Source organism: Natator depressus, chromosome 7, assembly GCF_965152275.1.
Source record: "Natator depressus isolate rNatDep1 chromosome 7, rNatDep2.hap1, whole genome shotgun sequence".
Lineage (NCBI taxonomy): Eukaryota > Metazoa > Chordata > Testudines > Cheloniidae > Natator > Natator depressus.
In genome coordinates this window covers 12,044,816-12,057,948 of record NC_134240.1, presented here as the reverse complement: position 1 = coordinate 12,057,948, position 13,133 = coordinate 12,044,816, and the positions used below count along the sequence as shown (strand labels likewise).

The following is a 13,133-nucleotide window of genomic DNA, read 5'->3' as shown; positions in this document are numbered from 1 at the left end:
CACACCTTGCAGCTTCTGCACCAAATAAAATGGGTCCTACAGACAAGTCTCCTTCACTACACAGCCCTGATTCATACCTTGAGCATCTTCATCCTATGCCCTGAATGAGGTAGGGATCCCATGGAAAAAGTAGTCAGTGATAATGGAATTTAAAGACTGTGTCATAATACATGCGCACAAGTGGACCGAATCTCTGGCAACCTAATATTTGAGCGCTTGACTTGGCAACGTTAAAGTAATGTCCATATGGAACACAACAAATGTTGCTTATTGCCACAAACAATTTTTCCAAATGTGAGCAGAGAATAAACTGATGGGAAATTGTCTGCCAGAGTGTACAGACATCCTAAAACAATAGTTCGGAGACTTGCAAACTGCCCTGTTCATCTCAGAAGGGATGTTGGTGCTGAAACCTGATGAAGGCACTATTAAATGTATCTTGCAATCCTAAACTGCCTGTCAAAGGTACCACATACCCCAGTTGTGTCTTGCTCAATTGCTAAAATCTCCAGTTCCCCCTCCACAACCATTACAGTGTGGTTATGTATCCTCAGTGCAAAATTCTGCAACATAAGCATAAATAAAACCTTGGCAACATCAATTTTATTGTTTTTTACATGTGTTACAGTGATTGCCAGCATAATGGTGACAATACAAGTGGAATAAGAGCTGTGCATGTAACAGCAGCTTGGACACTGATTCAGTTTCATTGCTATTTGCCTCTCGTGCCTTTTCATACTTTGAAATGAAGTAACCTCTGGTAGTACTTGAGACCCCAGTGCTAGTGAGATCAGCACAGATCAGTGGAGGGTTCTTTCCTTTGCCTCTCCTATGGTCCTCTGAGTGAGGATTGGTTTCCCATTCTTATCATGAGTCAGACAGAGGTAAGAACACTTGAAGATCATACTAACCCTAGGGAGAGGAGTGGTGCTGGCTAGTTTTCCCATGTTTCCAGTGGCAGGAATAGCAGGAGGTGAGGAATGAGGAAGTGGAAGGAAAGAAATGGATGGAAGCAAATTGGGGGGGGAGAGAGAATCCCAAACCACCTCTAAAGCTGAGCACATCTCCCATCAGCCGGTGACGGGAACTGGGCAGCTCTGCTGTTCTTTGCATCCCGTGTAATCTGTCTGTGTAGTTTTAGGCTCCAATCCAGCAAAGCAGCTAAAGCACACACTGAACTTTGTGCTCAAGTAGTCCCACTAAATCAAACTGGGATTGGAACTGTGCACGTACTTAACTGCATGGCTGGATTGGGGCCTTATTGCATCTATATTGCTTTTATATTAGCATGCTATTTACATGAACGTGAGGGGGAACAAACTCACATGCGTGCCCGTGTGTTTTCTTAATTTCCAAGCAACTCTGCACTATATTGCACTTCTAATTATAGGTTTGCGCTCTTCTATGGCTCATGATTGAGCCCTAAATAGAAAAGAGAGTAATTTCTAAGGATTTAAGTGACTCAATCTGCCATTATTAAAAAGTGCTTTCATAAGGAAACGAGGTTTTCATTTGAATCCTGTGATCACACTTTGTGTGTGTATATATTGTTTTAACAGATTAAAGGCTTTGCGTGGAAGACTGTGGCTGGATAAGAGTTACTAACTTTTGGAAATTGAAGATGGTGCTACCGTGGAAACAGTTGTTCCTGCTTTCATTCATTGGCTGCCTTGGAGGTAATGATATATGATAATCTCTAACTTCTAAATTAGAACTGTAATTTGGTCACTTCTTTAAGGAAAAAAAAAATTGAAAATGCCAAGCTAAACTATATAGGAGTCAAACATGCATTGTAGAATTTAAAATGTCAATAGTATTCTAAATAACTGCTCTATTCATTTGTTACATTGGGCCACACTATTCAAACAGGTAAAAGATTTGATGTTATTGCAGATGTTGTTAGTTATGCTTATGTTGTAGCTGTGCAAATATTTTGAAAAAAAAATCCTGTGGGTATTAAATTTAGATGGGAAATGTTGCACTTCAGTATATTACCCAGGCAGACTGCTTCAGCTTTTGTTACAACTCCATATACTTCAGAATGGGTCTGTTCACAAAGGATACTACTACTCTCACCACACCAGTTCACAACTTGTAGGCTGGCTTTTCCCACTCTGGCAGCCTAACTAATTCACAGTGCCTGGAGCTTTTGATGCCTTAGAGTTCTGCTCTCCTGCTGTGACCTTAACTTTTCTACCATTTCATTCTTTGCTTCATTGAGGTCAGCAGCGGCTCCTAATTTTGCTTTGTGGTCTTGTGTTCTGTGTGGTTCTTGTTTACAATCTCTAATCATCTCAGAAGGTGGAAAGGAACAAAGAGCCCTATCTTGTCCTTTGTAGCTACATCCTGGTAACCACATCCACAGTGACTTCACTGCTTATTTGACTTCACTGGGATTGCAAAAATCAGAATTCGCCCACAGTGCCCATAGATGCCCTGCCACCCTCCTACCCAACACACACATTCTCCATCCAACAATTGTAGTGTCAGTGTGTTTTTATTGTTCTAATATCAGTGGTCATCCCAAAGAAGTTCAGTGTTGTTTTGAGCCACCTCATTCAGTAAGGCTCTTGGATGTACTCGAATCTGCAATGAGAGAAGAGAAAAGACAAATTCCTTTTCAATAAATCACTTGGCAAGTCAAGGCAGAGCACAGGTAACAGACTGACTACAGAAGTAGAGAAGAGATCTGAAGTGGCAGAGGGCTAGTCTCCAGCAAACACATTCCTGCCCTGTTGAAAACCCTGAACGGATGATCTCCCTCATAGGCTTTTACATCTGGACACATGAATGTGAATTTAGAGTCATTTGTCTTGCTAAACTGGGCCTCTAAAGACGATCCCTCTGAAGAGCAAGATCTGGTGATTGACTGTAGTGATGCCTGTTGAAGTGAAGGAGGAGAAGAAATCTGTTATTTCTGAAGTGGTGTATTAATTGCAGAAATAATGTCTGCAGGCAAAATTCCTACATCTGGAACAAAAACTCTCTTTAGGAGAAATGCAGTTGTTTTTTCTTTAAAACATGAAAGGCGGCTCTAAACATAAAATCTATAAGCAGACTATGGGCCAGATTCGGGACCTACACCAAACAGAGGGCGTTTATTCTCTGCAAAAGCACTATTAACATATGCCTATATTCTGGCTGGTGGCAGTGCTAATTGGTGTGCAGAAGGGTGTGCTGGATTAGGGATGTGGGCACATAAGAAGTTGGAGCACTTCAGGGCACGAGACTGAGACCCAGGAGACCTGTGTTCTGCTCCTGACGCTGCTGCAGACTTGCAGTGTGACCTCGGGCAAGTCAGGTAACCTCCCTGGGACTCAGTTTTTCCCCATTTGCAAAGCGGGGGTACTAGTAGCACGAACGCCATGAATTCAAACATTAGACAAGAAAATCCCATGATGTTTAGAAATACGAACTGCCTTTCTTTTTAGGGCTGCCTTCTGGTTATGAATTAACACTCAAATTAGGGGGCCTTCCCCTCCCTCATCACCTGCAGACCAATGGGTATAACTTTGCCCTTCTCTTTTTCTTCTCCTTAGTTCCCATCTGGCAGTCAGCGTCTCCTGTGTCTCTAGTGCTTACCCCAGGCACACTCTCCTTTCCACCTCATGGTCTGTTGCGTCTGGGGCCCTACAACTATCTGTCTTCCTTGGGGTCCACAGGAAGTCCTATAGCATTAGGATAGAAGGGAGAGGGCCGCAGGGAGTCACTTCCATACTGCGGGAAATCTTGGGATGCTGCTGAGGAGGATGTTGTTGTGTGGATCTCCTCCCTGCTTACCCTGCCTGGTTTGCTGTTCAGCAGCATGTTCAAAACCTGGAAGATGAGGCTCTGCCCTGGAGGAGCTCATCAAGCTGGGAGCAGTGGCCTGTGGTGGCCAAAGGCTGCAACTACAACCCAAAGCCATCAGCCGAAGGTTCCACCACATCCTCTGCTGTGGGGCCCACATTCTCACTGTGTGGGTACTAACTTATTCAAAACCAGCATATGGAGCTTGCCCCCTTATCCCTGGGGTCTGCATTAGCTTGTCCCTTTGCAGTTCCCATCTTCAGAGCCTGAAGAACATCCACCACAAAGGTTGGGTGGAGGAGCCAGGGTATGGATAGCTAATTTTCCATCGGATTATCCCCAAGAGCAGTTTGGAAAGAGGTAAGCATTTATCCATTAAAAATTTCCTTTTAAAAAAAAATGTCTATGAAAATGTTCTGATTTTTTCCATTTCCCCTCTTTCTCTTTCCCCTTCTTTTCCCCCTCCTCAACCACTTTTCCTCCCCTGGAAAAGTGGGGGAGGCAACAAGGAGGAAAAAGGAAGGAAAAATCAAGGAACCCTCCCAATTTTTCTTTGAGAAACTGGAAAATGTCAAAAGAAATTAAGGGGAGGTCATTTTTCATTGAGCGGGGTAGGGGAAATCTGAACAACCTTTTTTGGTTCTCTCTATTCTCCCTCTGCTGCGTTTTGTCAAAAATGTCAAACCAAAAGTTTGGGATTTTACTAACAATTTTTGCAGGAAGGTTTTTTGTGTGGAAAATTATGACTTTTTTAATTAAAAACTCCAAAATGGAAAATTTTTCAGCCAAGAATGTTTAGTTTTCAGATTTCTGGCATTTTCAATAAACAGTCAAAAGTTTCCCTGCAAAATTTCTATAAAATCAATTTTTTTTTCATTTGTCAATTTTTTTCCCATAGGGAAGGGTGGGGGGATGGGATGAGACACTTGCTGACCAGATCTCCCCTAGGCATATTACCTGCTAGGATTTGTCTAATCAATGTATGTACAGTTATTTTAAGGTTATAAATATATTTACAATTTAAAACAAAATCAGTTTGTGTTACCCACCTGCCAACTCATTCCAGGATTCTTTTACCTTTGCTACTTTTGGGGAATTACTTGCAGGGTCAAATGCAACAGTACCCGTTGTATTTTGGTAAAAACCTGCAATATGCATGGATAATCAGTAACTTGTCTAACAGGGGTTAACATTCAAAGATGTTACAGGTTCTCTATTTAACAGAGTTAATGTTCAAAGGCAGAATGTTATCAATTCATGTACAAAGTAAACAAAGATTACAATTACCCTGTTTACTCTAAATAATCAAGATTTTGTAAAGAACAAGTCATATTTGAGCCTCATATTCCCAATGGATGTTGTTTTTGTTTTGTCATTAGGAAATTGTTTCTTATGTAAATACAAACTATGTGTGAATGTCTGTCTTGTCATAAATGACACTTCTCCTGAAACAGAAACGTGTGTTGTTTATAGTATAATGAATGAATTCGTGTTAGTTACAGCATTGCTGTGTGTGACTAGTGGTGCTTTCAGGTCAACTGAGCTAGGTTTTTTCCTGTTGTTCCACAATTACTAGTCATTTTTGGCTTTAAAGTCTTTGTTTGCGGCATTACTTGTACCGGGAGTCTCTTCTTGTGGAATTAATGATGCTTATGCTGCTTGATTTTAATGTTAGTTAAATGATAATTAAATTTGATTTTTCTTTTTACATCCTAATTTTCAGGAATATAAATGGTATTGGATTCTGGAATGGCTTGAGAAGGTCTAAGAGTACCATAGGGATCTCTTTCATGCTTTATAATTAATGTCATGCAGTAGAGTGTAGTGTATGGAAAAGCACTGTGCAGGTACAATGCTGTTGTGTTTAATATGATTAAAGTTTGTCCAAGTTTAAATAACTCTCTTTATTTAAATGAATACTTTGTGCTCCATGGTAACACTGCTAATTTGTGATTCATATATATTATGTCCTTGGCTGCACCTGTCTAATGGTTTATAGATAGGCAGTAAGAATGTTCATAGCCTTGGCTTCTTACACATGCTATATTGATTGTCCATTTTAAAGAATTGGATATTGCATTAAAAGGTACTGTATGCTACCGTCCAAAACTTAGGAAAGAAACAAAGGGAAAAGTTAATTAACCTACTAAGAGTTCTGCCTATGGAAAATATCTACTCAGATGCTCTCCTGTAGTAGGGAAATGCTTGAAAAAATGCAAGATGTTACAGTATGATCAACATATCTATAACGTATTCAGTAGCACCTCATAAAGGTTTAAAGGAATTGTCTGAAATGAGCAATCTCTTGTTAATATGCACAAGTGTGCCCAAATGCAGATTTTGTGGATCAAATATTTATTTAAATATGTTGTAATGGAAGGGTAACTCTTTTACAGCTGAGATAACATTGACATACTGTGATGGGTTGGATCACAGAAACCTCCTTGGGGCTGCCAACTGATGTGCCAAGACTACTTCTGCCCCTGCTTTCCCTGCCAGCTTGGGACTCCAGCACCATGTCTTGTTGAGCCAGACACGCCCATCTGCTCCAACACAGACCCAGGGTCTGAACCACATACCCCAAAGCGCAGATTTAACTGAAAGCAACTTAAGAAGTGTTCCTGTCTTTAACACTCAGATGCCCAACTCCCAGTGGGGTCCAAACCCCAAATAAATCCGTTTTACCCTGTATAAAGCTTATACAAGGTAAACTCATAAATTGTTCGCCCTCTATAACACTGATAGAAAGAGATGCACAGCTGTTTGCTCCCACAGGTATTAATACATACTCTGGGTTAATTAATAAGTAAAAAGTGATTTTATTAAATACAGAAAGTAGGATTTAAGTGGTTCCAAGTAGTAACAGACAGAACAAAGTGAATTACAAAGCAAAATAAAATAGAACACACAAGTCTATGTCTAAGAAAACTGAATACAGTTAAAAACCTCACCCAGTAAGCTTCCTTTTACAGACTAGTCTCCTTCTAGTCTTGGTCCAGCAATCACTCACACCCCCTGCAGTTACTGTCCTTTCTCCCAGTTTCTTTCAGGTATCCGTGGGGGTGGAGAGGCTACCTCTTTAGCCAGCTGAAGACAAAATGGAGGAGTCTCTCACAGGCCTAAACAGACTTTCTCTTGTGGGTGGAGACCCCCTCCTCTCTCCTGTGCAAAGTCCAGCTCCACGATGGAGTTTTGGAGTCACCTGGGCAAGTCACACGTCCATGCATGACTCAGTTTTTTACAGGCAGCAGCCATTCCCCCCATGGTATCTTGAATGTCTCCAGGAAGACTTCTTACGTGGATTGGAGCCTTCCAACATTCTTTGTTCATTAAATGCTTCTTGATTGGGCACTTAACTTTGCAAATTCCTTTCTAAAGAAGCTGACCAAATGCCTTATTAAGGTTATTTAAAATCAGACAAGTCCGAATACAACAATGACACATGCATAGAAATAGGATGAATATATTCAGTAGATCATAACCTTTATGTAGACATGTTACATGGCATATCTAGCATAAAGCATATTCCAGTTATGTCATCTATACATTCATAAGCATATTTCCATAAAGCCTTGGGGTGGGGGGGACCGTCACACATAATAACGAAGGTTAACACTTTAGGACAATGCCCAGAAGAGGGGAGCACGAGTTTCACAAAGCAAACAGAAAATTCTGAAAAGTAAGCCCTTTTAAGGTGACTGGAGCTGGCTGCCCCAAAAATTGGGGCACCTAAAATAAACTTATTCCTAAAAATTTTGTCTTTATCATCCAGAAAGCTGGTAATGGGTATAATCAGTTGGTCTGCCACACTGTTTGTTGATGATTTTATTTGGCTTCACGCAGCTTCAAGATGCAGAAAGTTGCAGAGAAAACCAGCTAAATAGCTTGCACAAATGAACACTCCAATAACTATGAAGCTCAATGCCTAATCCTCTACAGCTATTCCTTTAGCATCCTCAGCACTACACACTGAGCTTTTTAGCCCTAGAAATGACTTCATTTGGAGAAGTACATGGCCTCTTGATAAAGTGAAAGGAGTCCATCTATTGAAAAACGTTGTGCTCTTTTAAAAAAAAAAGTTATTTCATGTCATCTTAGCCCTTTGGGTTATCTTTAAAGGTGTCTTACATTTGAAAGCAAGTCTTAGTTTTACTGTTTATGGAGAACTGTAATTCTCAGGATTCAGCATAAACTGCAAGGTAATTTGTTCTAATCCATGTTGTATATAGCATTCTGAGTTCAAACGGACATACCTACTCGCATACTGAATAATTATAGAAATGCATGTTCTAGTTCTGTACAAAGAGAATTTCAGTAAAAGATACAGTATGAGAGGAGCAAGCCAAAATGTGCTATTTATAAGCCGATTTCCTGAATAAAACAATGACTTGCAGAGTTTATATCAACAGCAGTGGGCCTTTTTCTGATATTTCACAGAACAATATCCTAGCCACAGACTGCAACATGTGGTTATTAATCAATTAAGTTTTGGGCTGAAATATTTAACTTACAATTTATGAGTGCAATGCCAATGAATGAACCATTAGTGCTTGAGGTGCAAGTGATTTAATGTGGAGAATATTATGTCTCTTGCAGACTGCAATTTTAGCTAATGCTTTTTACAAATTATTCATCTTCAAAAACATTTTACAGTATTAATTTATTGTCAACTTTAGCAGCATTAAACACTGACTTAGAAGAAACTCTTGGTTTTTTTTTTAAGCCACTCCATTCTTTTAGTTCCTAGCTCTAACGGCATATGAATAAAATTGATGACAGATAAAATTAAGTCCTTAATTTTCTATAAGTAATCATCTGGGTATGATAAAAAGACTTTTAAATAAGCAATTGCTTTTTATATTCAATTTTAATTCATTGACAATATCAATTTAAAAAAAAAAAAGCCCAAACCAAAAACCTGCCCCATCAGCATTCGTGGCATGTACTTGTGTTCCATTCAGATTAGTGGCGCACAGTGTAATTTGTGTTCTCCAATTACATTTGCTCAGATTCTTCCTTAATTTAACTCTATTGCTGCAGTTGTGAAATCAGCAGAGTTACGATAAGCAGGAATGGACTTGGCCCTTTACATCTAAATCAGAGCTAAATGCAAAACTGACACTTCTTACCTCATTGGTATTGGAAGCTGAGATGTACAGGGAGGAAGACTCATGTCTGGATTAAGCCACTGACTCAGGAGAGCTAGGTTTAGTTTCTGGTTCTGCCACAGCCCTCTGTGACCTTGTGCAGTTTACTCAATCTCTGTGATGTAGTGCCCTCCCTGTAAGGGGAGAACAAACTTTCCTTTCACCCACCCTTTGTCTATGTTGTCCATTTAGATGGTTACCTCTTCAGAGCAGAGACTGTGTATTTGTACAGTTCCAAGCACAATGGGGCCTTAAATCGTGACTGAGGACTATGGGTGCCACCGTAATACAAATAGCCACCTCAGTGCATGAGACTGCTCCTAAAGGATTGATAATACATATGCTATACTCATTAATTGTTCTATACAAATTACATACTTGTTAGAAAGCGGGTCCCTGAGTGAATGACTTCATAAACTAAGGCAAAATATAATCCAGACAAAGGTGGGAGGAAGAAGGAAAGGTATTCAACATGACACTAATCCTTTTCCCTCCTCCACTTTCCTGTTCTCCCTTTCTCTCCTTTTCCTCCTCCTGTTGCCCTTAGACTCCCTTCAGTGACCCCAATGCCATGTCTCATTTCCACTTTTTTCTTCCTTTGCCCCTTCTACAACTGTTACCTACTGCAGTTTGCTAATCCATCATGTATCACAACGTGGGTAGTGGAGTCAGCTGTAGAGTGTGTCCAACGAATAAAGTCAATTGGATAGTGGTGGGTGTTGGTGGTGTCACTTGAGCCTCTCTTTGGCCTGCAAGTGTACTGCTTTTACATTACCATATCCCAAGTGGTTTGATGGAGTGGGTCTGCTGGAATCCTTGAGCATCAATAGTAGAAGCATTGGACCTAATGCTGCTGAATAGCTGTTAGCAGTAATACTGCATCTGTTTATCATCAGTATTTTTGAAGACCTGAGGCAGAGCCAGGCATAATTTGGGAAGGCAGAGTTCAAGCTTCCTTGCTGTAACTGAGCTCAACTAAGTCTAAGTCCTGGATCACCCTTTTATCTGAACTGTTTGAGAAAACTTGATAGCCTTTAAAGTGAACTTTTAAAAATCTTCTATGTAATGCTGCAATTTAGATTATATACAGACAGACTTTAATAAAAATGAACTATAAGCATCAAGCGCATGATTAAGCACATTTTTAAAATCGTCCTTTAATTATCATTAAGACAGATATTGGGGGAATCTGAGTATGTTACTGGAAGAAGCAATTTTAGGTGTTTTGTCCATAAACTGAAATCACTGCAATTCCCCCCCACCCCCACCAAAGATTTTTTGCAATTTAGCATTGTGATAGCATCATTTCTAGAGAAATGAAGATGTCATTGATCTTGGCTTTATAAATCTTGACATTCTTTGTTTGTACAGATACACTTATTTCAAATTAGCTCTGCTATTGCAATATCCTTAGTCTTGAATTGCTTTTGGTTTATCCCATTGAAATCTTGACAGTTTATCAAAGTGGTGATGTGAGAATGCCCGAGCGAGAGAAAAGAAGAGCCCTGGGCCCTTACTTTTTAAATAGATAGCTATATCAACATCTCATCGGTTACGTGTATGTATTTTTTTGCAGTTTACCTTAGGTAGGGCAGTGATGGGTATTTAGCACTTTAAGGTACAAGGTGCTTTACAAAACCAATAAGAGGCTGGAAGAAAAAAAAGCCAAAGCAAACCTCTCCGAAAATAAGACTGAGTTAAAATGTGTAGAGAAGGAGACAAAAGGGGAAGGATGGTCCAGTGGTTAGGGTGCTAGCCTGTGTTTTGAGAGACCTGGGATCAATTCCATGCTCCACCACAGGCTTCCTGTGTAACCTTGGGCAGGTCACTTAGTCTCTCCGTAGCACCGTTCCTTGTCTGTGATGTGGGGATAATAGTACTGCTCTACAGAGGTGTTGTGAAGGTAAATGCACGTGAAGATTGTGAGGTGCTAGATAGTATAATGATGGGGACCATGTAAGTATCTAAGACAGTGAAATAAAAGAGGACTTGCTTAGAGAAAACCTGTGTTTGTGCTAAGAGTGACTGACTAGATTCCTGACTTTGCTACCTTTTCGCATGGTTGTCTTGCTCCCTGGTGTAGGGCTATTGGGAGGTTCACTTTAAAATAAAAAGTAAATAGTATTTGACACTAGAGTTTTGCTCTTGCAGTGTTTGTGCAGTGTGTGTGGGATGCATGGCAGCTGACTTTCCCTCCTCTTCTTGCTGACTATTGGCTTCACATCCCTATTCTGTCTCACTGCAGAACAAAAGTGGAGGAGTGGGCACAAGGTGTAAGAAAGGGGAGGAGAGAGAGCTGGTGTAGCACCAAGCCCTTAAAAGGGAGTGGACAAGATTTGAAGCCTGTTTGGAGGGATTAAAGGCTGGGAAGAAGAGGGAGGTGTGGGGGACAGGGAGAAAGCACCAGAAAGAGAAATTTGAAGAGGGTGAAGAGAAGACTTTTTACAACAACAAAACACTATCCTGCCAGCGTGCCCCAACACAGATATGGAGAAGCCACTTCAAGGAGTACGCAGCCAGCTCAGTGTCATGTTAGTTGCTGCCACAGGTGGCATAGTGCAGTGGACACCTCAGGTGAAATCCTCGGCTCATTGAAAAGGTCCCATTGACTTCAGTAGGTTTGAGATTTCACCACAGCTCTCCAGGAAACTGCACTCAGAACACTAAAGAACCATTAAATTGGACTTTCAGCCATTGTTAACCTGGACCATTTTTGACCCAAGGATGTGGAGCTGAAAGGATCTGTGTCCCATTTACAATCCCTTGAGTTATTCAGTTCATTTTTCTGAGGATTGCTTTGATTTCTGGAACTTTCAAGCGTTCATTTTGACCTCAATTTAAGACTTTTTTTTAAGGCTGTCGGAATTTTTGTAAAAGGCCCCTGCAGGAGGCAACTTTCAGTGTAATGATGAAGGTATTTTAGGACAACAATACAGTGAATCCTGTACAAAAGACTACTCTGAGTAAATAGCTTCCGTTTGAAGAGACCAACCCGAACATATTGAAGACTATTTTACTTCACTAATTTTAGAAGGCCCCCTCTGTTTGCCTACCCCCAGTGTGGCCAACTACATTGCTAAAGTATTTCCTTGTAACTGAGATTGTCATTACTGGATGGAATCAAGCATTTTGTGCTTGTGGGCAAGAATGATTCATTATTAGTACAAGCTCTATAAATTGTTAGATTTCCTTCATCATACTTTTTAGATGTTCCGGTTATTTACCTATTAACCTTCCGTTCCACTCTCTGAAGTGCTGCACAATGTTAGCTGAATTCTGGGTAGGATTCAATAGCCTGTAGCTTAATTGGAAGGAACAACCACAGCCAAAAGCACAGTTACTACATTTAGTGAATGTAAAACAGCCTGAATACAGAGACCATATGCTACTGTAATAAAACATGAGTACCTAGGAAAGGAATGGTGTTATGAGAAATCTTCTGTGCAGCATGAGTTAAACTATAGTCATGACTGCATTAACTTGAATTATTAAAAAGAGAAACGTGCTTAAAAGAAATTCGCATGCAGCATCATTGGCCAAGTTCGTGGGGGGTGATACATCCTCTATGTAACTGCATCACAGGCAGAATCAGGGTGAGGAGCCGGCATAGCTGGCCATGGGATGATCATCCAATTGCAGAGTTATCTTCTGGTGGCATAGAGCTGGCATTATATGTCATACAACACTCTCCTCCCTTCAGCCAGTGTACTGATTTGACCAAGGCTTATCTGTGCCCGTTGATTCCTAGCTGCTTTAATGGCCCAGGGTCCCATTGGCAGCTGATGTAATTTAGTACAGCCTTCTGACTACACAAAATTATCCTGGGAGACAAACCCAGGATCAGGAGAGTTCAAAAGGCACCTTTGTGATGCTTTCTCTGAGCTGCACTATACACGTCTTTACCTTCGTCGGGGTACTGGGCCATAATCTTGAAATACTGGTTAAATTAGTGAGTTTGAACATTTTCATTGCACTATACTTCTGTATTTGGTAAGTTTCACGGGCACATCACTGATTGATAGTTTAATGGTGCCTCACATGTTGAAGTCAGTTCCCATTACTCTCCATCAAAGATCATGTTATATAGATCACCAGACCCAGATAACAAAACATTTTTGGAAGCAGAAAGATGCACTTTTTAGTTCATTTTCTTTTTGGATGACTCTTCAGAGAAGTACAAAAAAGAAGAGCCACACA

General features: G+C 40.5%; 1 protein-coding gene across 4 annotated transcripts in view; it reads left to right on the top strand.

The window, feature by feature from the left end:
• Positions 1–13,133, top strand: part of CNTN3 (contactin 3) — a 251,633-nt gene that overhangs the window by 55,406 nt on the left and 183,094 nt on the right. For all 4 annotated transcript variants that reach the window (XM_074957507.1, XM_074957506.1, XM_074957505.1 and 1 more), the window contains one exon: positions 1,560–1,676. In XM_074957507.1, the coding sequence (XP_074813608.1) occupies positions 1,622–1,676 (55 nt within the window). In that variant the 5' untranslated portion in view covers positions 1,560–1,621. The remainder of the gene's footprint in view (positions 1–1,559; positions 1,677–13,133) is intronic.